Source organism: Trachemys scripta, chromosome 10 (assembly GCF_013100865.1).
Source record: "Trachemys scripta elegans isolate TJP31775 chromosome 10, CAS_Tse_1.0, whole genome shotgun sequence".
Classification (NCBI taxonomy): Eukaryota; Metazoa; Chordata; order Testudines; family Emydidae; genus Trachemys; species Trachemys scripta.
The window spans coordinates 58,545,884-58,571,702 of NC_048307.1; the positions used below are offsets into that span (position 1 = coordinate 58,545,884).

Consider the following 25,819-nt stretch of genomic DNA (forward strand, 5'->3'; position numbering starts at 1 on the left):
TCTCATTCTTATTGTTGAAGTTTGTTTATATCAGAAATAAGAAATCATGTAACTGAGGTTACAAAGTAGTTTGAATAATTTTTTGTGTATCCCTTACTTTGAATATTTGTCACACATTGTGGTTCCCCACTGGGGCCCTGGTAGGTTGAGAGGTATGACTCCCAATAATCTCCTAACTAGGTAAAAACAGTATCCAAATAGGGTCAGCTGTTACTGGAGAAAATAGATAGCACTACAGAAATGCCTGCGTTACAGAAATAAATACACCTCTACCCCGATATAATGCAACTCAATATAACATGAATTTGGATATAACGCGATAAAGCAGCGCTCGGGGGGGGGGGGAGAGGCTGCGCACTCCGGCGAATCAAAGCAAGTTCGATATAACGCGGCTTCACCTATAAAGCAGTAAGATTTTTTGGCTCCCGAGGACAGCGTTATATTGGGGTAGAGGTGTAACTAAACTTTAGGTCACGTTGCAAAAACTTCCCTCTTTGATATAGTTTTTCCACCAGAATCAGAATATTCCCCTGTTTAAAGAAAAAAAACCAAAGTTTTCTTTAATCTAAGAAAGGGCCAGAGCAGACGATTTAATTAAGTCCACTGTGGACCTAGCTTTGCTAAGCTGTTTAACATGGACACACTCAGACACCATGGTGATGGGTGCTAATATAAACCCCAAGATAGATAGAATATTCTCATAATGGGCAAAATTCATCTCTAGTGGAACTGCACTGACCTAATGGGAGTTAAACCAGAGATGAATTTGGGTCCACTGATATTTGTTTCCCATGGTTTCCACAATGTGCTAGGTACTACACAAAGAGAAAAAAGGGACAGACCATCCCTGCCCCTATAATATGTTTGCATATTTATTTTAGACTTGCAGGATCCTCATTCATCTGCTTTTCCAACCTCCTTCGTCTATTTCTAGGTGTTTAAGCGTTTCAGTCTCCAAAGTCATACAGTTGCAGGGAAGACAATGCTGAAACTTCGCTCAGGTCAAACTCAAAAGTGAACTGCACCCATTTTGTGCCACACAGCAAAACGGAGGCTCACATGATGAAAGGCAGCTGTTAGCCTTCTGTCAATGGCAATCCTCATGCTGAAAAGTGACTTGGAGCCCAGTCCTGCACTCCATACCAAAGAAGAGCTTCCATTTCCTCAAATCCTGATCTCAGTTATAGCATCAGGCTTCTTAAGTTGCACCCAGCAGCAATGGTCCTTAAGAGCTATTCTGACAAATGGATATCCGTCATCGTTCTCTCGCTGCCCTAAAAGTGGCAGGGGAAGTGGTGTCAGGGGCATGAAGGAAAGAGTCCTTATATCTCCAAATCCTGATAGCTGGTTATTCTGGCTACTGGCTGTTCTGCACTGATGGAGCAATGCAAAGCATTTGGTGGGACGGGAAAGGACCTGACTCTTGTATCAGCACAAATTGGGCCCACAAAATAGGAGGAAACATTTCAAGGTTTACTGCTTCATGTTAATGCAACAAAATGTTTTAAGAGATGTTTAACCAATGTTTGAGCAGTTTGGAAACAGGTATCTCTAGAAAAAGCTGATGCTGCAATTATGTAATTCAGATTACTTGTGACTGATTTGAAATAGTTTGAGGATTTGAATACCGTATTATAGACATGAAGTTTCTTCCTAGATTTTACTAGTGTTGCGTTGAGTTTCTGTGTACCAGTTCTCTCAAAAGTTTGCTTCACATTAGAAATATTTAGTAGAAACCTATCAAAATCTGTTACTACTCTCTCCAATAGGAAATTGGAAAAGGAAAATATAAATCAGTGCTGTTCACTTCAATTTTAACTTTTAGTTTCTTTTTATATTTGCTTGAGGTTTACATTAGACCAGGGGTTCTCAAACTGGGGGTCGTGAGGTTATTACATGGGGGGGTCGTGAGCTGTCAGCCTCCACCCCAAACCCTGCTTTGCCTCCAGCATTTATAATGGTATTAAATATATAAACAAGTGTTTTTAATGTATGGGGGGGGGGTCGCACTCAGAGGCTTGCTGTGTGAAAGGGGTCACCGGTACAAAAGTCTGAGAACCCCTGCATTAGACATTAGCTCAGGTATCTGATTCAGGTTGGATGGATTTATCCTTCCAGCTTTTAAAATTGAGTATCCACTCAGGCCAGACTTTGCAGTGAAGAACTGCACTTTTGCTATTTTTAGCTTTCGGACTGTCTGTTGATGTAGACTTCTAAATGCAGAGATTACCCTCCCTGCTGTAGTAAATGTAGCTGTAATTCAGATTTTTCCAGAGGATAAAGCCAAATGGCTGCATTCTCTTCTTCATGCTGATTAGGGTTAGATGAAGTGATTCAAATAATAAAATAACTGACCCAAGCCTTCACGCAGAACTCAAACTGAATTCAGAAAAAAAATTGTTGAGCGGTTCAAAAATTATTCAGCTTTTTAAAAATTGTTTCATATTTGATCTGTGCTTCCTGGTTGTTATCAGGATGAGAAACCAATGTGGTGACATTTCTGATGGCTCTTCTTGCAATATTTTTACATTGACTGGAAGCCCAAAGGATGAGGCATCTTGTGAGAATTCCAGCCTGGTTTTACAGACCCAAGAGGTCTGGATAAGCATCTGAATTTTTGAGTGCTTATCAGAACTGAACCTATGGTAATTTGGCCATGGTTGATGCTAATGGGGATTTACACATTGGCAACAACTGGCAAATCCATTCTCCTTTCCAACAGAGGTGGAGGTTATCTTGGGAAACATGGGGCAGGATTTGAGCAGGGCATGTATTTGGTCCACACCCAGGCACAACTGAGCATAGTCTGACCCATGGTATCAAAATGTGTTGAATTTGTTCAGAGACTTGAGGATCACTCAGACTTTTATGCATGAGGACAAAAGATTTCAAAATACAACATTGTGCCCTCTCACCACCATCTGTATGGAACCTGATTTGTCTCATCAAAAGTGGTGTAAGCTGGGTTAACTGCACTGAATATGAGGACTAATGTGACTTGCACCAACACCAGTGTAAATTAGGACTAATTTCATTGAAATCACAATTTTCAAGTGTGAGATCAGAATCATTCCCCATATGTAGTATCATCTTAACCCATTCCAGTTCAAACACAGAACCTTTTATTTCCCCTTGAGAGGTCCTGTGATCTTTGTCCAACAGCTAGCAGTAGATGAAAGGGACTCCTAATCTGTTGCAAGATGTATCCTAATGTTACCACTGAAGTGAAATATTTTAAAGGAAGAAATTGTGAAAAGTTAGAGTGGAGTATTAAGCCTTCTCGAAGCCTGTGTCAAGAGGCATAAGACCAGAAAGATGGTTCTCAGTGAGTCATTATTAATCACATCCTGAATGACTATTTCATCTAGGAATGCCTAAAAAAAAAAGACTCCTGTGGAATCTAGGCAGATGGCTTCCCTTAAAACATAAGGCTGGGATTTTCAACTGAACCTAAGGGAATTAGGCACACAAATCCCACTAAAATCCAATGGGAATTGGGTTCTTAGCCCCTTGAAAAATTTGAACTTAAGTATATTAATTTCTCTGTTTTAATACTTTCCCTTTTTATATGTCTGGTGGAGATTTTGTGAGTGTGTATGTAACATTATTTATGCTATGTCATTCAGTGACAAACATGCCCCAGAAGTATCATATTAGAATGTTATGTCATATTCTATATGCTGTTAAATCACCTGATTTAAATTTGGGGCATATTTATTATTGTGGTAGCTCTTCTTGGTTAAACAAGGTAAATCTCAAGCAGCTCCAGTAGAAACCTGAGTTACTCTGTATTTATACTTGTCTTCACTAGAGTTATTCCCGATTTAGTGTAGAATTTGGGCCTGTGTTGGAAAACCTTTCAGTAGGAGGGACAATTTATCTTTCTTCTTCCAGTTACATTTTCCTCAGTGTTTCCTTAGAAAACTAAATCATGAAGGTCTAACTATCATTAAACTTTTATTTTGGGGTAATCTCTCTATCTACACAGTTTTAGTGCTGCTGAGCATGGTGGTATCCCACATATTATCAAGTTCCATGTTGTTTTCAGGTCTGAACCATTTAACAGATGTGTATTTGTGTTCCCCTCCTCCTAGTGGTGAAAGCGGTGCTGGAAAGACTGTAGCTGCTAAATATATAATGAGTTACATCTCTAAAATATCGGGAGGTGGCCCCAAGGTACAGGTGAGTTGATATAGTGTAATGTTGCTGTAAAGAAACCATGTCAAATCTTATTGTATAGCCATAGTGCCAGAGATGACATTTATGAGGTAAATGGCTGAGCACACATGTACAGCCAACATAGATCCCCTAGCATAGAAACTGGTGTGGCTCTACTGCACAAACAGGTCTTCCAAAGTTCAGGTATCCCTGAATTGTACTCTGTAGGGGACGGATGAATGGGGGCCAGGGATTCACCCCGGCACAGATCTGCTAGTCCTCCACCTGTGGATGGGGAGTCCATAAGATGAAAACCCCCTAGTCTGAACAGACTCCTGTGGAACAACTTCAGTGTTGATACTGAATTATTTAAAGGTTAAAGATTTTTGGGGAAAAAACATTCTTTAATGGAATTTGTGACCTCAAGATGTAGGGAGAGAAGTTTAATTTGTAGCAACCAAACATTATTTAACAAAAATCTCAGAAAATCTGCTTTTTCTACAATGTCAAATATGAATTTGTACTAGACCTTTCAGATCCAGAGAGAATTGAACTGTGTCTCAGTGGTTCATATCTCCCATTAAATCATGGATTTGTGTTCACACATTAAAGAGAAAAGAGAAGGACTTTTATTAAACATCACTTTAAACAAATTATCTAGTAGGAAATGTAATTTCTGGGAGCTAGCTAGAATGGTGAATAGTTGCTTGTTAATAATTCTGACACCTGTCTGCACTATCTACACAAGCATTTTAACTAACGCTAATGCAGTAAATTAGCCATAAAATTCCACTAATGGAGTTCTATGAGATCATCAGCTGATTAACAGACAACTATTCTAGGTAAGTAGTGGCTACCCTTTACCAGTATGCTTTTTTTTTTTCCTGCTTACCATAATACATTGGCCTTAGTACAAGCTCTGATGATGATTATGTTCTTCCTGTTTTTTTGGGAGACAATGATACAGGGAACATTGCACAGTCATTCAATAGCAAAGGGAAAATATGCATTGTGTTATTTTTGGAGTGGACTTAATCACATTATAAATAATTGTTTCAATTATTTTAAGTAAATCCCAGCTGTTCCTACAAGATGCAAAATAAACTCAGCAGTTACAAGTCATAGCTGATTAAACTGATACATTTCCTTGAGTAGTGTATTATTTTTGTGTGAAGTTCAACCCTCCCTACACAAACCTGAATATAGAAAATCATAGAATCATAGAATATCAGGGTTGGAAGGGACCTCAGGAAGTCATCTAGTCCAACCCCCTGCTCAAAGCAGGACCAATCCCCAACTAAATCATCCCAGCCAAGGCTTTGTCAAGCCTGACCTTAAAAACCTCTAAGGAAGGAGATTCCACCACCTCCCTAGGTAATCCATTCCAGTGCTTCACCACCCTCCTAGTGAAAAAGTTTTTCCTAATACCCAACCTAAACCTCCCCCACTGCAACTTGAGACCATTACTCCTTGTTCTGTCATCTGGTACCACTGAGAACAGTCTAGGTCCATCTTCTTTGGAACTCCCTTTCAGGTAGTTGAAAGCAGCTATCAAATCCCCCCTCATTCTTCTCTTCTGCAGACTAAACAATCCCAGTTCCCTCAGCCTCTCCTCATAAGTCATGTGCTCCAGACCCCTAATCATTTTTGTGGCCCTCCGCTGGACTCTTTCCAATTTTTCCACATCCTTCTTGTAGTGTGGGGCCCAAAACTGGACACAGTACTCCAGATGAGGCCTCACCAATGTCAAATAGAGGGAACGATCACATCCCTCGATCTGCTGGCAATGCCCCTACTTATATAGCCCAAAATGCCGTTAGTCTTCTTGGCAACAAGGGCACACTGTTGACTCATATCCAGCTTCTCATCCACTGTAACCCCTAGGTCCTTTTCTGCAGAACTGCTTCCTAGCCATTTGGTCCCTAGTCTGTAATAGTGAATGGGATTCTTCCGTCCTAAGTGCAGGACCCTGCACTTGTCCTTGTTGAACCTCATCAGGTTTCTTTAGGCCCAATCCTCTAATTTGTCTAGGTCCCTCTGTATCCTATCCCTACCCTCCAGCATATCTATCACTCCTCCCAGTTTAGTGTCATTTGCAAACTTGCTGAGAGTGCAGTCCACTCCATCCTCCAGATCATTAATGAAGATATTGAACAAAACCAGCCCCAGGACTGACCCGTGGGGCACTCCGCTTGAAACTGGCTGCCAACTAGACATGGAGCCATTGATCACTACCTTTTGAGCCCGACGATCTAGGCAGCTTTCTATCCACCTTATAGTCCATTCATTCAGCCCATACTTCTTTAACTTGCTGGCAAGAATACTGTGGGAGACCGTATCAAAAGCTTTGCTAAAGTCAAGGAATTACACATCCACTGCTTTCCCCTCATCCACAGACCCAGTAATCTCCTCATAGAAGGCAATTAGGTTAGTCAGGCATGACTTGTCCTTGGTGAATCCATGCTGACTGTTCCTGATCACTTTCGTCTCCTCTAAATGCTAGTACACTAGTTTTGAGCAAGAAACTAACACCCTGATCCTACTCCCATTAAAGCAAATGGCCCTTCCATAGCCAATGCTTCAAACTACGGGCTGATACCTCTCTGCACCTGCTAGGCTGAGTTTTATGATCATTGAATCTGGGTAAGCGAGAATCCAGTGGCCTCCTTGTGGTCTGCTCCCAGCACTTCTCTCCTTGCTGTCTGATTCGGAGCTCTTACAGAGCTACCACTAGCCCATTTGCAGTCTTGAGCTAGCATTCCTTATGCAGGCAAAACTCCCATTGACTTGAGGAGTTTTGCTTGTTTTAAAGAATTGCAAGATTGGGCTCCAAGGTTATAGGTTGAATTAGTAAGCAGTTATTTCATAAACAGGACATAAATACTTTGAAACCGAGTGATGATGTGTATAGTGTTAAATATTGTTCCCCATCCTAATCACCAGATGCTTTGCACCATTCAAACATAGCCTATGTTTTTTGTCTCAATTTTTAATTATTCAGCAGAGTTCTGAATCTGCTTTTGAAGCCCTACATTTTCCAAATTCTCTACCTTCTTCCATTTTATCTATTTGCCATTGTCCTCAATATTCCAGTTTCCCTCTCTACTTGTTTCATTATTTCTTTTTTTGGACAGTAGGCCTTATTTAGAAGGGAAGTTAAAGGCAAAAAGGATAAAATGTGGCCAGAAATGTTGCAGTCTTGGGCCAGATTGTGCCCCCAGATACACTTGGTAAAAACCTGGAATAACTGTTGATTTAATGTAGATTTATATGCAGTAGCTCAGGGTAGAATATTATCCTCAAGGTTTTTTGTCCAACTCAGTCTAGCCATAATCCAGAAGTTTCTCAGATAAATGTACTTAGTGAAACAGAGGAACATAGGATTCACTATACAGGATCCAGACTATAGTCCATCAAGTCTGGTAGCCTCCTCCCAGTGCTCCAGCAGAAAACTAACCCCTTTCTCTCTGGTCCTCCTTCCACTCCAATAAATCACTTTAGTAAATTCACTAAATTGTGAACTGTTCTACATGGATATTTGTTATGTTTTAATGTTCCCTAGAAACGGGGTTTTAAAAATTGCAAGCTACCTACTAACAAGGGGAGAAACTCTACCAGTTCAGGGGTAGGAGGACTCTACCAGCAAGGCCAGTGGTAGTGGTACTGGTACTTACTGGTACTAAGGGGTGGGGATCTGCACCACTTTGCTTTTCTACCTCCTATATTCTTGTCCATCCCCCCACCTTCCTGACTGCTGCGAGAGAGTGAGAGAAAAAGTTTCTGTTACTTTATCCCTGACCAGAGTCTGCCTCTGCTTCAACCCCTGTGAGCAGCAATGAAACTGTCAAGAAACAGGTCAGTTTCATTGTGCTCCTTCTTGTCATAGATATGAGCAGCAGCACTGGCTATCTGCAAGTTCAGGAAGATGACTGCATCAGTTTATGGCTTAAGTTTGGATGATTGTAAAGAAAATCATAAGAACCAGAATTTAGAAAATAAAAAATAACTTGCATTCTGCAGACATGATGGTGTAGATTTCCCCTCACCTGGCCAAGAGGATATTCTAAAGCCTGCTTGTAGAGACAGGCATCCTTGCACCTTATATATATGTCAAGTTTACAAATCATGGCTTGTATGAATGCTCCAAGACCTTGATAAAGAACCCAAAGCAAATTTTGTTGTTGTTGTTTAAAAAAATTTCAGCATGTGAAGGACATTATTCTGCAGTCAAACCCTTTACTGGAAGCCTTTGGGAATGCGAAGACTGTACGGAACAATAACTCCAGCAGATTTGTAAGTTCCTCTTGCAAAAAATTGCTTTTGCTCCTAATATCTGTGGGTTTGATTTGGGCATCTTTGTGAAGTAAAATGCTGGTTTTTATATAAACAGAGAGGCACACATTTCCAGGTCTCCTAGATGTTGTTGCAAATGTTTGTTTCTACTGTTTGGACAAAGCTATTTGTAAGCAGTCTGATGTGTAAACAAGACAATTAGCAACTTAACTGGGGCCTAATCTGCACTGAACTGGAAGGTATGAGCATATCTATTTTCCAGCCCATGTAATAATTAGCTGTGATTTTTTTTTTTTTTTAAATGGGATGGAACAATTCCTAGGCTTCACTGCTGGGCACGAAGGTTATTCATCTTTCCAAAAAGCAATAAGGAATTGTTTTCAGCATTTGATCATAAATGTTATATATACTAATGGGAACTAACAACTACATATGCAGAATAATGGTCTGATATTGTACCCTAAATTCAGTTTTAAGTAATGTAGCCCTTACAACATTTAATTGGGAAGAACCACCATGTATTTATATAGTATAGTAAAGAGAGAATGGGAGCAAAATTACTGTACATATGTGGGACCAACTACCCTGCCTGTGTAAATGGGCACAGCTCTATTTAATTAAAATGGAGTTTTACCTTTTTACACCAGCATGGATTTTGAACTGTGCTTTTCAAATGTTAGGCCCGTGTTGAAAATATATATAGATATATATCTGGATATAATAGAATATAAATGTCTTGACAGACATTCAGATATAAAGTGAAATAAAATATACAACGAGGTTATCTGACACCTCCTGCAAGGGGGGAAAAAAGTCAAAATTGTAGATATCCTTATTGTTTTCCAATGTATTTCCCCTGCTATGACTACCTATATTAGCAGTGAGCCTTGCTTGACAAACTTCTTCCCCTTTTGCTCCCCTTAGTTATCAGACCTTTCACAAAATAGAAGTAAAGGGTTGACATGGGTTACTAATGCATTTCCTCAGTCCACCAAGATAAAAGGATCATTGATATACATCACCTGGAAACAGAAGGCTGTATTAACCATATGGTTTATGGAGTTGTAAATCTACTACACTGGAGTAGTTCCCACCTAAGTCGTAGTAAATTTAGCCATCGGTGTTTCATTTCTGCAATTTGCCTAATTTACACCAACCAAGTAATGCAGAAGAAAGAAATCCCCCAGTTAGTCCTTACATATGGGTTAGTGTACATCTTTGTTCTAATGCACTACAGAATTATTATGTTGAGTTTAGAATTAGGTAACTGGACATGGAAAAGTGGGGAAGAAAGTAATTGTTTCTTAAGAGTCAAGACCTAATTTAACCTTAAAAGATTGAAGTAATACAGAATAAATATTTGAGTTAGTTTCCTTGAGTTATACTGCAACAGGTGTCTGCTTTAAGCTTAGTTTTTATTAATTCAAAAACCTCTATAATTATTTGTTACAGGGGAAATACTTTGAAATCCAGTTTAGCCCAGGTGGGGAGCCTGATGGTGGAAAGATCTCCAACTTTCTCCTGGAAAAGTCTCGGGTGGTAATGAGGAATCCTGGAGAGAGGAGTTTTCACATTTTTTACCAGGTCCGAAATGTACAGTTCCTTTCGCAGTTATTTAAAAAAATACTACTTCCATTTCCAGTTTTTCCTTTATATTGGTACATCTCTCAGTGAAGTCATGCTATTGATTGTATGTTTAAAAGGGCAGTCTGAATATTGCTAGGTACCTTCAGTGCACACTAAGGCATTGTCTAACATAGACCCATTCAGTGGCTTGAGTCTCTTTCCAAATCCAAAAAACAGTAGACTCTCAGTGAAGTAACAACATGATGTATTTCTAAGGGCCAGCTTGAAAATTCACTGTTGCCTCCCACATGGAAGAGTTTAACAGAATATAGTAGATAATTTCCCTGCAGATTTTTTAAAACTGTCCTGTAGAGAATGATCACTTCTGTCTTCTCTGACATTACAGCCTCAGTCACCTGTTCGAGAGCTGTCCCTCCCCAGTTGGAGAGAGTTAGCTGTGTAATGCAATCATATCTGATTTCTGGTGTTTTTCTTTTGCAGCTTATTGAAGGTGCCTCCTCAGAGCAAAAACACAGCCTGGGCATTACCAGTATGGATTACTATTACTATCTGAGCCTCTCTGGATCCTACAAAGTAGATGACATAAATGACAAATCTGATTTTCAGGAAACTCTGGTGTGTTTTTAAAATCAGTGCTCCATGTGTGTATATTCATTCAGATATACCTTTTAAGGCAAACAGGTTAAAGTTTCATATTTACAGACAAAAGAAATGTGGGAAGGAAAACCACATGCTGCAAATTCTTGTAGATAAAAACGCACCCATATAATTTTAATTACCCCTTTATTATGAATGGATGTTCTTTCTGGGTAGCACTCTGATACATAGGCGCTGACTCCGTGGGTGCTCTGGGGCTGGAGCACCCACGGGGAAAAATTAGCAGGAGCTCCTCACCCACCGGCAGCCAGCTTCCCCTGCCCTGCCCGAGTGCGCCGTGTTCCTGCTCCTTCCCCTTCCTCCCAGAACTTCCTCCGCTGCCTAACAGTTGTTTGACAGCACTTAGGACTTTCCGGGAGGGAGGGGGAGGAGTGGGGATGCGGCGTGCCAGGGTGAGGAGGCGGAGAAGAGATGGGGCAGGGGTGGGGACTTGAGGGAAGGGGGTGGAATGAGGGGGCGGGGCTGGGGTGGGAAAAGGTGGGGCAGGGACTTTGGGGAAGGGGGTGGAATTGAGGTGGGGCAAGGGCAGTGCAGGGGCGGGGCTGGGGAGGGGGGCATCAAACTCCCATGGGGCAGAGGGGAAGTCAGTGCCTATGCTCTGATGACTGTGCTAAGATAGCCACATAGGAGACAGTACTTTTTGTCAGGGATTTGTTGGAAATTTATTTTAGAGGTACAGATTCAATAGAAAAGGAAATCAGCCAGTGAGCAGCAGGTGGAGAAAGTGCATTATAAAAAATATTAAAATACAGCACAATGATTAGCTTCCACTGAAAAGTGAAAATTGAAAAAAAGAAAGCTCTCTACTGTATATAGTAGCATGCGCTGAAGGAAGGGACTGAGGGCTTGTCTACATGTACAGCGCAATGTAGCGCTTTAGTGGAGACGCTACTACGCCTCTCCTGTTGGCATAGTTAATCCACCTCTGTGAGAAGCGGTAGCTGTTTTGATGAGAGAAGCTCTCCCGTCGCCATAGTGCTGTCTACACCAGGGGTTAGGTCAATATAACTGTGTTGCTCAGGGATGTGGATTTTTCACACTGCTAAACAACGTAGTGATACTAAAGTAATTTTGCAGTGTAGACCTGGCCTGAGAATCCGGCTCTGCATCCAGCTCTGATATTGACTTGCTGTGTGACCTGTGGCTAGCTATGTGGATGCCTCTGCCACTTCCGGTGCAAAACATTATCTAAGTGCCAAGAATCATCATTATTACTGTACCAGCCTATGTGGGACTTTGGCAAAAATTACAGATTAGGAATCAGATTTGTAAAAGAACCATTTACTACACTTCGTAAAAAACTATTCTGCAGATCAGTTATTTTGTGACTGGCTGAAGTGCACAGCCTAAGCCAGCCAAAATGTAACTATTCTAGAATCATGCAGTATGCAGTTTTCACTTTTGTTAGGTCTAAATCATCTATTTGTGTAACAGGAATAATATTTTTATAATACAACATTGTCTTAGAATCTGTGTCTCCTTCTTTAGCGCCTCAGCTTCATTTTAGCATATATGATGAGGTCAGCTAGATCTCACATCCTGTTGATGAAATTCGGTGGAAACTTTAGTGGGATTTAGATACCTGATTGCTTTAAATTCTTTTGAAAATCCCAGACTTAATTTTTTTATTCCAATTAATTATTCATGGTTTGTGAAAAATATGGTGAGCGAATAATGTTAGTAACTTGATGTCTTTCTTTTCCCAGCATGCAATGAATGTGATTGGCATCTTTGCAGAGGAGCAGACATTGGTACTACAGATCGTGGCAGGAGTGCTGCACTTGGGAAACATCAGCTTTAAAGAAGTTGGCAACTATGCTGCAGTGGAGAGTGAGGAGTGTAGGTAGTTCTGGAAACAATTACAAGATTAATGATGATGCAACAGGCTGAGGCCCAGATGTTGCAAGGTGAACTGAGTAGTGAGCTGCTTATCCAAATACAGTAAATCATTTCTCATGCTCTGGGATTGCTAATTCAGTTTCTCTTTCAAAAACAATATGGGGCCATAGCCCCTAGTTACACCCATGCAATTTTATCGACTTAATTAATGAGAGGTGGAGCAGCAACTCCCTCCAGAGCTGGCCTGGGTAGCCAGAGCATAGATGCTTGGGGCAGGGCCGGCTCCAGGCACCAGCCGAGCAAGCTGGTGCTTGGGGCGGCAGCTTGTAGGAGGCGGCATTCTGCCCAATCCTAGGGCGGCACGGCCGCTTTTTTGTTGTTGTTGTTCCGCTCCGGCCGCCCTGTAGGGGGCAGCGGCGTGGAGGAGGGGAGCGCCCTGCAGCAAGCCTGGCAGGACAGCCCACGTCCTTCCCTCCCAGCCGACCGGAGCAGTGCAGAGCCCTCCCGGCAGGGGGCACGGTGGAAGGGGCTGCGTGACAGCGCCCCGCTGAAGGCCTGGCTGTCCCCCTTCTCTCTCTCCCTCCGTTCCCACCCCCTCCCCCCACTAGCTGGGGCACATCTGCAGAGCAGGGAGTCCCCCTGCACCCTGGCTCCGGCTGCGCCGCAGGTTGTTTTTTTTTTTTGCTTGGGGCGGCCAGAAAGCCAGTCCATATTCCTACCCTATCCAGACATTAGATAAAAACACCTGCTGTCTTTTAAAAACTGTCTTATATGTTCTAAGGTTTGAGGTAAACAGCTGAAGAACTTTTTTGGGATGGGGTGCAATTTATTTAAGATACATCTGAGTGTAAAGATTTGAATCATTTCTTGGAAGATTTAGAGAAGGTTTTGAGCCAGAAGTCCCATTTTTACCACATCCCACCAGGTTTATTTCTGCTGACTGCTACTTGAGATACTTGTGGGTTTTCTTGGGTTTTTTTGTTTTGTTTTTGTTTTGTTTGTTTGTTTGTTTTGTTTTAAATCTTTAAAACACCATCCATTGGTTTAGTTCAAAAACAACAACCCTGGTTGTTCTTGCAGTTTTGGCTTTCCCTGCTTTCCTCCTGGGAATTAACCAAAGCCGCCTGAAAGAGAAACTGACCAGCAGGCAGATGGACAGTAAGTGGGGAGGCAAATCAGAGTCCATTAATGTGACGCTTAATGTGGAACAGGCCTGCTACACCAGAGATGCTCTAGCCAAAGCCCTTCATGCCCGCATCTTTGACTACCTGGTGGATGTAAGTTGAATTTTTTCTGATTATGTCACTAGAGTTAAATGTTGAAAGGAATAAATATCCCATGTGGGCTTTCCCCATAATTCTCTGCTTTTCGCCATTGTACCCTTCCCCCACTGCACTACATTTCCTCAAGCCTTAAACAGCTGTTAATTGCTAACCACTGCTGTACAGCCCTCTCCATGCCCTCCCCCCTCCACACACACAAGCAGGGCCCCCTGGTGGCTGTCCTAGAGCAGAAATGCTGAGGGAAGGAAAAGGGGTGCAGGGAGGCTCTTCCATGCAGTACTCCTGCACTGGAGACATCCTTAACTTGCTTGCGTTCTTAGAGCATTTAGCTGGGAACATTATAATGATAGTGGCAGCACTGGATGGCACAACAAGGGCATGGCCATGGAACTCGAGACAGTGGCTAGAAGGCCCATGCTACATCTTTTCAAAAGGTTTAACTGGCTGGTGAGTGCACCATCTCCAGCACTGTTAGAGGCATTATGCCTCTCTCAGCCTCCAGTCACTGCTGCCCAAGTGGTGTACCATGTTCTCCTCGGCCGCCTGCCCTCCCCCCATCCCCAAAATACAGCTCACGCTTTCAGAGCCTTAATGTGACCTATAGTGTGGGGCACTCTCAGGAAAGAAGAACAATCAGGTAATGAAACTCCCAGGGGGAGTGGTCACAGCCTTCCTTCATTGTCCCATTCTTGCTGCTTTCCAGCCTTTCCCTTCCTCACGTGCAAGGTAGTCTCTTTTCAGGAGGAGACTCTAGGCTGAAATGGGAAGGGAGAAAGATCAGATATTGGACAAGATACTGGGCTAGCTGGAGCAAAGGTTTATTCCAGAGAGGCATTCCTATTTTCTTATAACTGCCTCACCATGGCAGCTCCCACTGTCTATAGCAGGTGTCACTGGTGCCAGCAGCTTAAAAGAGCAAAACAAGGAAAAGCAGAAATTTAAAAAGTTTAATGGGAAGAATCAGGTTGCATATCAGCAGAACTCTAACTATTGAGCTTTCATAGAAGTTCCTTTTATTTCTTGTTTGCCTGTTTTATTTCTCTTTTTAAATGGCCAGTAACTCTTTCTAATGAGAAACAGATTTACAGGTAGTAGCTCTGAAGGCTCACTTGCGTGGATAACAGGCTAATGTAATACTCATTTGCTTGCTGATGACAGAGTTTACCTTTTTAAATAAAGTGAAATACGCTTGCGGGGAGAAAAGGGGAGTTTCATGCTTCATTTTTTTAGTTCAAAGTTGCTTAAGGGTTTAAACTGTAGTTTGTTTTGTAAAAATCATGTTTTTTCTCTGTTTTTTATTAGTCCATTAATAAGGCTATGGAGAAGGACTATGAAGAGTATAACATTGGTGTCTTAGACATTTATGGCTTTGAAATATTCCAGGTAAGAGTGCAAAATTCAGGATCTGAATTGACCTGATGTTGAGAGGATTTTTTTTAAACTGTGTTCAAAAGAAAGTAAGGAAACTGTCAGCTTCCTGGGCATTCATACTAACTACAGTGCCCAGTGGTAATAACTCACATAATAAAAATGAAGTACTGAAAACAGCTTCAGAGAATCTAGGTCACTAACCTTTACACTGAGGTGCTGACAATACACAGAATAACTAAAATCAGCTGCCAGCACATCACTGAATATGTTCATTAAAACCTCTCCAAAAGTTGCTTATTATAAAAAAAATCAAAAGCTGTTGAATGTGGAGCATGAGACTAACATTGTTAATATTTTTCTTTATTTTACTATAGAAAAATGGTTTTGAACAGTTCTGCATCAACTTTGTTAATGAAAAACTGCAGCAGATTTTTATTGAACTGACACTGAAGGCAGAACAGGTACCTCTACACATGCATAATCTCTGATTTAAAAATTCACAGAGTTAGCTGTCACCCTTTTGTTTGGTGCTGGACTGAGGTTTCAGACAAAAATTTGCCTTTTTGTAAAGTAAGACAACAAAAAATCATTGCAGTTGGCTAACCTTGAAAATGTAAATAGCGTCAGTTGCAGACACATTTATCTTCCAATACAATGATACAAAGGTGAGTCTCTTGCACACAGGGCCGGCTCTGTGTGCAAGAGACTCACCTTTGTATCATTGTATTGGAAGATAAATGTGTCTGCAACTGACGCTATTTACATTTTCAAGGTTAGCCAACTGCAATGATTTTTTGTTGTCTTACTTTACAAAAAGGCAAATTTTTGTCTGAAACCTCAGTCCAGCACCAAACAAAAGGGTGACAGCTAACTCTGTGAATTTTTAAATCAGAGATTATGCATGTGTAGAGGTACCTGTTCTGCCTTCAGTGTCAGTTCAATAAAAATCTGCTGCAGTTTTTCATTAACAAAGTTGATGCAGAACTGTTCAAAACCATTTTTCTATAGTAAAATAAAGAAAAATATTAACAATGTTAGTCTCATGCTCCACATTCAACAGCTTTTGATTTTTTTTATAATAAGCAACTTTTGGAGAGGTTTTAATGAACANAAATAGCGTCAGTTGCAGACACATTTATCTTCCAATACAATGATACAAAGGTGAGTCTCTTGCACACAGAGCCGGCCCTGTGTGCAAGAGACTCACCTTTGTATCATTGTATTGGAAGATAAATGTGTCTGCAACTGACGCTATTTTTTTGGCCGCCCCAAGCAAAAAAAAAAAAAAAAAACCGGGGCGGCCAGAATGGCAAAGCAAAAAAAAAACAAAAACTGGAGCCAGGGGGAAGGGGGACTCCCTGTGCTGCACACGTGCCCTGGCTAGCAGTGGGGGGGGAAGAGGGAGCGGGAGGGAGAGAGAGAGAAGGGGGGCAGCCAGGGCTTCAGCGGGGCGCTACCACGCGGCCCCGACCAGTGCGCCACCTGCCGGGAGGCTCCGCGCTGTTCCTGTCATTTGGGAGGGAAGGACGCGGACTGCCCTCCCGAGCTTGCTGCAGGGCGCTCCCGTCCTCTGTGCTGCCGCCTCCTACAGGGCGGCCAGAGCGGCACAACAAACAAAAAACAACAACACCCCCCCCCCCAAAAAAAGCGGCCGTGCTGCCCTAGGATTGGGCGGAATGCCGCTTCGAACAATCTGCCGCCCCAAGCACCAGCTTGCTCGGCTGGTGCCTGGAGCCAGCCCTGCTTGCACAGTGTATTTATGCAGTCATATGACTTTCTGACCACATATGCTGTGTGCTCTGACTCACTGACAGAAGTGGAAAACTGCAGCCTGGATCCATCCCTCCATTTTTGTGGAAATGGCACTAAAAGTTAAATGCAAAAACAGTTTGTCTCGCCCATTTTTCTCTATTTTTTAATGAAATAGATAATTCAGTTAATTTGACTGTACATTTATTTTTACTCTACCCATTCCTCACTTCTCCACCCTTTTAAAACCATGTGCCTTTCTCTGCCCTGGAATGTTCTTGCCAAGTTTCTCCTTACATGAGCATCAAATTCTACATGGGAAAACAATAATAGCATGCAATATGCCCAGAGAGGTGTAGCCTAGTAGTGCAAGTATAAACCTGGCACCCAAGGACTCCAGACTCAGCAGCTAAGTGTTCTTGGGCCAATTACTTGGGGTGAGTATTTCCAGAAGTGTACATACACAATTGCACTTCCACAAAAGTGCGCACAAATGACTAGTTAAGCATCTAGCTGGACATTTATGTATGTAATTGTTACAACTAGAGCTGGTCAAAAAACATTTGTGACATTTTCTTCTATAAAAAATTTTTGAATTAAAATGTTTTTGACCATCTGTAGAGTTGGTTGCACTCACAATCGCAGGAATTGCGCACAGAAAGAGGGAGCATAGGTGGTCCTGGATTTTTGCATGTGCAGTTCTGAACATGCTGTTGTGGAGATCTGTTCCTTAGCCTCTCTCTCTCAGTTTCTCCATCTATAAATTAACCTTGAGAATATCGATAATCACCTGCGTCTCAGGTATTGTGAAGCTAGTTTTGTTAGTGTTTGTAAAGCGGGTTGAAGATAACATGTTAATTGAAAATCCTACTCTGATTAGTAACTGCTCAAGTCTTGGGTGAGGAGAGTGGAAGGACTCTGAGGCAGCTGAACAGTACAAGGTGCACTGGATGAAGGGGGAGGATTTTATCCTCTGCAGTGTCAGTGTTGTGTAATACAGAGCTGAATTGTACCCCAGTATTATTTTTCACAAAGTAACTGTAAATCTGACATTGGGAGACATATGAGATCAGAACAGGGGAGAGGTATGTTGTAGTTGGTGTTTTGGTCACAGGTATTACCACTAAGTTATTGAACTTATATTCAAAGGGCCAGATTCATCCCTGTGCTAACTTTGTGGACCCAAAGAGATGAATTTGCCTCAGAATTCCTGTATTCATTTAGGACACGGTGCTGTGAATCCTCCACGCGATCCCATAGAAATTATCCAGTAGGAATTATTGTCAGTGCTTTTGGCAAGATCACCGAAATGAAGCTCCCAATCACCTGTATAGACAGGTCTTTTAAAACCATTTGAATGGTACAGAATTTATCTGTGTGTGGACTATCCTAAATCCACTACTAAACCTATAAGGTGAATAAATATTTGGGTCTTTCTTTCTGTCTCACAGGAAGAATATGTGCAAGAAGGAATTAGGTGGACACCTATAGAATATTTCAACAACAAAATAGTATGTGACCTCATTGAGAATAAAGTGGTAAGTTTTTGTCACAAATACGGATGCATGAAACTGAGACAACATTTTTCTCCAAACTAATTGTTAGGACTGCCTTGCTGTCAAGAGTAGCCCAGGGTTGTGCAGCAAGTGGGACACCCTAATTCCATATCGGTAACATGTATTAGAGATGGACCGAAATTAGTGCTGGTCAGAAGAAGAAAAAAACACCGCATTTTTCTGCTGGAAAATGGAGTTTCATAAAAAACTAAATTTTCCATGAACTCCACGTTGCACTGAGGTGGCTCAGTCACAGGGAGAGACCACGCTGAATCATGGGAAATGTCGACCAGTTGGGGAGCTGACCCCCTGGGGAGAATGGGACATGAGGGAGCGACAACTTCAACTGCCATGATGCACTGTCGCAACTCAGGCAAAAGCAAAGAATAATGTCCACCCAATAGACATTTTGACATTTCCAGGCAGAATTTTTTCAGAACTTTTTTTTCGATGAAAACTTTTACTATTTATACTTTTCATCCTGACTTGGGATGAAAATAAACGTCAAAATATCAGAATTTCCCATGGAACAGAAATTCTGGTTTGTTTGAGCAGCTCTACTATTTACCCCCACACAAAGCCCCAAACTTTGGTCTTGGTTCAGAGGAAATGGTGAACCGTATGCATAGCATTCCCAGTGTTGCTTCTCTTATCTGTATGTAAAGAGACATATGGGTAGGATAATGTTATATGTGTCACACTACAATTTTAGACATTTGATTCCGAGTTCGTCAGGTTGCAGGAAGAGAGATTAATAATATTTATCTAAAATGTGGGTTAGTTTTTGGTGGTGGGGGAAGAAAATTGTCTAACTATTTGTGACAGCTTTAAGCTAAAAGAAATAGATTTTCTCCTTGTCATTAGAGCTGTCTGGTCAATCCTAGGACTTCCAGTTCTTTCTTACCTTTTCTTTCATGCTAATGGACAAATTAATCCCCAGTATAACTTCATTGGCTGTGGGGAAATTACACCTGAGATGAATTTGCTCTAGTGTTTTACTCTATCAATCTTGAAACCATATCACGTTTCTTTTCTTTTCTTCCCCCTCTTCCCAATTTACTTTTGCCCTGTCAGAATCCCCCAGGAATTATGAGCATTCTGGATGATGTGTGTGCAACAATGCATGCAGTGGGAGAGGGAGCTGACCAGACGCTGCTCCAGAAACTCCAGATGCAGATTGGGACTCATGAACATTTCAACAGCTGGAACCAGGGATTTATCATCCACCATTATGCAGGAAAGGTGCTACAGAAAAACAGTTTTTAAAAGGAAAAAAGCCCTATTATTTTAAATGCTAATTTCTTTTAAATAAAAGCACAGTAACCAAATGGAGGGGAAATAGTTTTAACCCCTGATTAAAACTAAATTATCAGTTGCACAACTATCAAATTTAGAGAGTCTGACCCTCTGACTGCCATCAGTTTTCCACTGATATAACTCCATTGATTTCAAAGGAATTACTCGTTTTACACAAGTGTAAGTGAGAGGAGTGTCAGGCCCCATGTTCTCAAAGGGCAAGTCTACACTTGAAATTTTTGCCAGTATTGTAATGTCTGGTAGGGTTATGACTTTTTAATGACATTTTTATATAGGCAAAAGCACTAGTGCAGCTGCAGTTGTACTAGCCAAACAGTGCTTTTGCCAGCACTGTTTATTTCATTTAGGAAAAATCAAATTATGTTGGCAAAAATACTCTTTTTCCAGTGTAAAGTCCATCTACACTAGGAAGGTTTACTTTTATAGCTATACTGGCAAGCCTTTTCTAGTATAGACTGGGTTAAATCTGGGGCTCTGCTGTGTTTCTTCTCTACAGAATTTGGGTTTTTTTAAAAAAAAATTTCATTTCACACTAGGACAACAGTCCTAGAGTCAGATTAGCAATTTACATCTGTGATAAAATAGTTACAACAAAACCACTAGTTAGAAATGTTATCAATTTGTATACTTACAGATGTGCAGTATCATTCAAGGTCAAAAATTTTGCTGCATGTCAGAGAGAGATTAGGTTAAAAAAATAAAATTAGATTAAGGACATACTTTAATTGATAAGACAAGGAAGAAGCCTGCCAGATTGTCATTTCTTCCTTAGGCCACCCTTACTCACACTGAGTAGACCCTTAACACTGTAATAAGTTCTGTTGAAATCCGTGGGACGGCTTGTGGAGTAACATACTGCTTAACAAGAGTAGGAGTATCAGATTCTGGCCCAGAACTTGTACTGTGGCTGCATACTGCAGGGATTTCAGAAAGTGTGTTATCTTATATATCAAATGTGCACACAACAGGAGTAAGTTATAAACAAATTTGCAGCCATAGCTCTGAATTTCCTTGATTTGTTGATTACATTTAGGTCCTTTGCATTAGTTTCATTTGATCAGTTATTAAAAATACAAAATAAAAATAAGAAACCCATATAAGTATCAGTCAATAGCATATATGTGTACATTTTAAAAAAGGACCATAGAAAGTATTGGGTCATACCTGTTCTGTTTCTAAGAGAATGTCATTGGAAACCTCAGAGTTAATTGAGAACTAAAATTAGAATTAGAATCATAACTGAGTATGAAACATGGATATACAGGAAAAGGTGTTATGAAAAGTAACTAGTTGTATGTACATAGATACTTTTCACATATGAATATCCTTCCTAATTGCAAAAGCAATCATTATGTCTAAGGACTAACTGTTTGCAAAACTAGAAGGTGTGAAGAAAAAGCAAAAAATATTAAAATATTTCTTGGAAGAGAAGAAAAAGTTTGACATGTGACTGACAGCTTGTTGCCAGAATTTAGACCAATATGAATAAAAACAGTTGAATTATAAGCCTCTGAAAAGTGATGTTTCCAATGGAAACCACAAAAACCCTTAACAGTTAAATTAAAGTCATTTTCTAATAAAATATAGTCCAGCTATTTATCATGACATACTATGTGTGACTGGCTAGAATATCAGCAATCAACCATCAGCTGTAAGGCAATTGAAAAGAACACAACATAACCTTCTGAGTGAAGCCATGGACTTCAATGAGATCAAGATTTCACGCAGTATTTTCTTATTGTAGTAGCATGTGCAGAATATTCCGTGTATTTTGGTTGACATAGGTTATTACTACAGGGGTTTCGGTATCAGTCTACCGTACATATCTCTTGACATGGCACTAAGACTAGCAGAACTTTGACATGCAGAAACACTCATTTCCTATTTCTTTCTCCTACCGACAGCAACAACTGTTTCCATTATGGACAGCAGTGCTAAGATACCATCAAGAGAGTCTTTTTTCCTTTTTCTTTTTTTAAAGAGTGAAATAAAGGAACTTCGTCAACTTGAAATCTAGTCAGTTTAAAAAAAACAAGTTAAAATCACTTTTGGGTATCGCATCTGTTCCCAAGTATGTCTGCCAATTTCTGTGGTTTTTACAAATGACATTATCTGTGGCAGTGTGAGATACCCACTGAAACCAGAGAGGAAGTGAATTACACAGGAGAAACAGTGAAACTGACTGCATATGAAGTGCTGTCAAATGATGGTGTCCCCTTAAATTTGGAATAAATGTGCAGGTGTTCTGTTTATTATTTTGTAGCTAAGTCCTGCTGTATTGCTGCTATTTGTTCATGATTTTTTTTAATACTGCAGTACTTATTGATCTTATTTAATTACAGAAAACCCTGATTATGCAGAACTTTTGTTGTTGTTTTTCCCTATATGAGATTAAATTTATTGCCAGGCTGTTGCATCTCATTACCCAGCTGCATGGTATTCTTTTTTGTTATAATCTAAATATATATCTGACATCAGCTAAGTCTTACATGACAAACTCATGAGGCAAATTATATTCAGGGATTTACTGGTTACCACGAATCAGATCAACAGAAAAATCGTGGGGGTTTTAAAATATTGTTTAATTATCAGGTTCTCTACTAAACATCAACATTTGATTTCCACCTTGGCCCAGGTGTCCTATGATATGGATGGATTCTGTGAGAGGAATCGGGATGTTCTTTTCATGGACTTGATTGAACTCATGCAGAGCAGTGAACTGTACGTAGACAAAATTTGTTTAACACTTACACTTTTGGTGACTAGAATGTTGGTTCAAGAAGATGCCGGGGGCCTGATTCTCCACTGCTTTGCACCATGTGTAGCCATTTACACCTGCGCAAAGTGGGTATAAAACACGACCAAATCAAAATGGTAGCATTTTGTAGCCAGTTTGCACAGATGTGAATGACTATACACTGTGCACGGTGCAATGGGGGATCAGGCCAAAGGTAGACTAGATATGATCAGTGGACAGGCTAGATATGGTCAGAATCTAGCCCTGAATAAAGGCTTCAGGATCTAGTCCAGTGATTTATAAAGTGCTTTGAAATCAACAGAAGAAAGATTCTTGGTTAAAGGTACAAAATAGCATTTTTAAATATTGTATGTTTTTATTAATAATGTTGATATGTTAACCTTTTTAAAAATAATAAAGCTATCCACATAATATTCTTTTTAATCTGGGATTTTGTGACCCTTCAAAATTCACGTGTCAGCGAAAGGGATCGCTGAAAAGGGATCACTGTCTGCAGATAAAACTGTTGGAAAATGTTGATCTTAGATTGATTTGGTATGGCTGCAATCACAAATTCCTGTAAATAATCATGCATAGTCTACTAAACCACCAGTTTCTACCATGTATCCCTTGATATGCTGCAGTGTGCACAATGGATGGTTGTCCTGTCCTCATACACCAAGGTTCAGAAAAGGGCAACTAAAATGATTAGGGGGTTGGAACGGGTCCCATATGAGGAGAGATTAAAGAGACTAGGACTTTTCAGCTTGGAAAAGAGGAGACTAGGTGGGGATATGATAGAGGTATATAAAATCATGAGCGATGTGGAGAAAGTAGATAAGGAAAAGTTATTTACTTATTCCCATAATACAAGAACTAGGGGCCACCAAATGAAATTAATAGGCAGCAAGTTTAAAACAAATAAAAGGAAGTTATTCTTCACACAGCGCACAGTCAACTTGTGGAACTCCTTGCCTGAGGAGGTTGTGAAGGCTAGGACTATAACAGCATTTAAAAGAGAACTGGATAAATTCATGGAGGTTAAGTCCATTAATGGCTATTAGCCAGGATGGGTAAGGAATGGTGTCCCTAGCCTCTGTTTGTCAGAGGGTGGAGATGGATGGCAGGAGAGAGATCACTTGATCATTACCTGTTAGATTCACTCCCTCTGGGACACTTGGCATTGGCTACTGTTGGTAGACAGGATACTGGGCTAGATGGACCTTTGGTCTGACCCAGTACAGCCATTCTTATGTTCTTATGTTCATTCTTTTCCAGACCTTTTATAAAGGCTCTATTTCCTGAAAACCTCCAAGCAGACAAGAAAGGCCGCCCAACCACTGCTGGCAGTAAAATTAAGGTATGTTCAGTTTATGCCTCTTGGATATAATTGGTGGAAAGGGTGAGAACAATTTTTCTTGGAGTTAGTATTTTTATCTTTGAAAACTTTCCTTTTACAGTAACGGGATCAGCTCAAAGGGGTCTGATGCCCTAGCCTAGATAGAAGGACAAAACAAAAAAAAGCCAGTTTCCCTTCTCAGAGACACCTATACAAATAGTCACTAAACATATTTCTACCCTGTGTGACATCTGTTTTAACTGAATTGATGAGCTAGACCTTGTGACCTCGTCATACTTAATATTTGCATAGTGCTGGAAAATAAATTAGTTGTATGAGTGGTAAATACTTTTATTATGGTTATTTAGTAAATTTTTCTATTGAGAACAAGCCCAACTACACTGTATCCAAAATAAGAAATGTGCCTGTACTTCAAAGATAACAGTCCAAATTCCTTATTGGTAAATCGGTACAGCTCTATTGACATCAGTGGAGGTACACCATTTTATGCCAGCCAAGCGTCGGGCTCAGAGTGTTTTGTTTAAAGGTGAGTATTGCAGTTGGGAAATATATACAGGTTTTTGCATTGTAACCATTTCAGAATGAAAGTGAAAATTCAGTCAACTTCAGTATTTCAATAAATGTCAAAAAACAAAACAAAAATACCCCAGCAGATTCTGCACAACTAACAAGCAATGGAGTAACTTCAAATTAGCAACATTCCTGGGTTTTATGAATGGATAGAGAAGGAGTGCTGGAACTTCGCATACACACTGTATACAAAATTACTTTACAACCAGGCCAACTTCGTAATTTTCCTCATAACCAAAATAGGAGTTTTGGACAGTGAAAAAGAGTGAAAACCACTTTTTTCATTAAATACTGTATATACATACCCACACATGCTTATACATTGCATTTGGAAAATATTTTTTGCCCCAATTACATATATATATTTTTTTCCCCCAAATACAGTATATAATGTGGGTGTGTGTATTTAATGAAAAAAGTGGTTTTCACTGTTTTTCATTGTCCAAAACTCCTAATTTGATTACGAAGAAAATTACAAATCTGGCTCAGTTGTAAAGTAATTTTGTTTCAGCCATCACAACATTATAATTTGCCAGTTTCACTTGAAGTTAATTTTTTTGCCCAGCTTTAGTTTGAATTTCCAAAGTGGCAATTGGTGGCAGTGATAGCAGCACTGGCATGTGCATAATGAATGAGCCCCTTCACACGGCTGCTTGGTGTGCTACAATTAACTATAGATAACTGGTCTCTTTACAACCCAGAAAGACACCAGGGCCTGATCCAGCGCTCACTGTAATCAATAAAAAGTCTCCTGTTGACTTCAGTGGACATTGAGTCAGGCTTCAATGTTCAGATTTCTAGCATATTATTTGAAGATTGGCTTGAACCTATGCCCCCCAGATCCCAAAGTCCCCAAAACTTGGAAGAGTTTAGATCCTAAATGGAATTTAGCAATCTTTTGTTAGTATTACTACAAGAAGTCTATTAATAATTTGAATTCTCACTTCCGTCAAATAGATCTTAGCACTTTTGTCTAGAAAGCAATATCAGTCTAATGACACTGCCCCTTTTGTCATATTTCACCTTGACTGTCGAGATCAGCTGAAGCATTCACGTTAACAGCCCCCCGCTTTAAATGTCAGGGGCTGGAGACAGGGTGATTTCTTTTAAAAGCCATCAACTCTCAACTCACTCCCCACCCTCCGGGCATTCTACCATATCAGTATATCTACTAAAGCCTTTTCTTAGGAGGTGTCTTGGCATGGGGATTGATTTTCACTGTAGTGGGAGTTGGTGGACTTTGTCAGTGGATGTAAAGTCAGTCTGGTTGTATTAATTTATTGTATTAATAATGCATTCAATGTGTACATGTGCCTAGAGATTACAATGGGTATATTTTACA

At 40.5% G+C, this 25,819-nt stretch overlaps 1 protein-coding gene across 1 annotated transcript in view; it reads left to right on the top strand.

Annotated features, from left to right (window-relative positions):
* The window catches only part of MYO1E (myosin IE), a 144,601-nt gene that overhangs the window by 71,110 nt on the left and 47,672 nt on the right, over positions 1 to 25,819 (top strand). Inside the window, exons 5-16 of the mRNA XM_034784617.1 lie at positions 4,095 to 4,182; positions 8,362 to 8,451; positions 9,904 to 10,035; positions 10,519 to 10,653; positions 12,402 to 12,534; positions 13,615 to 13,811; positions 15,120 to 15,200; positions 15,563 to 15,649; positions 18,389 to 18,475; positions 19,568 to 19,735; positions 22,446 to 22,531; positions 23,826 to 23,907. Of these exons, the coding sequence (XP_034640508.1) occupies positions 4,095 to 4,182; positions 8,362 to 8,451; positions 9,904 to 10,035; positions 10,519 to 10,653; positions 12,402 to 12,534; positions 13,615 to 13,811; positions 15,120 to 15,200; positions 15,563 to 15,649; positions 18,389 to 18,475; positions 19,568 to 19,735; positions 22,446 to 22,531; positions 23,826 to 23,907 (1,366 nt within the window). The remainder of the gene's footprint in view (positions 1 to 4,094; positions 4,183 to 8,361; positions 8,452 to 9,903; positions 10,036 to 10,518; positions 10,654 to 12,401; positions 12,535 to 13,614; positions 13,812 to 15,119; positions 15,201 to 15,562; positions 15,650 to 18,388; positions 18,476 to 19,567; positions 19,736 to 22,445; positions 22,532 to 23,825; positions 23,908 to 25,819) is intronic.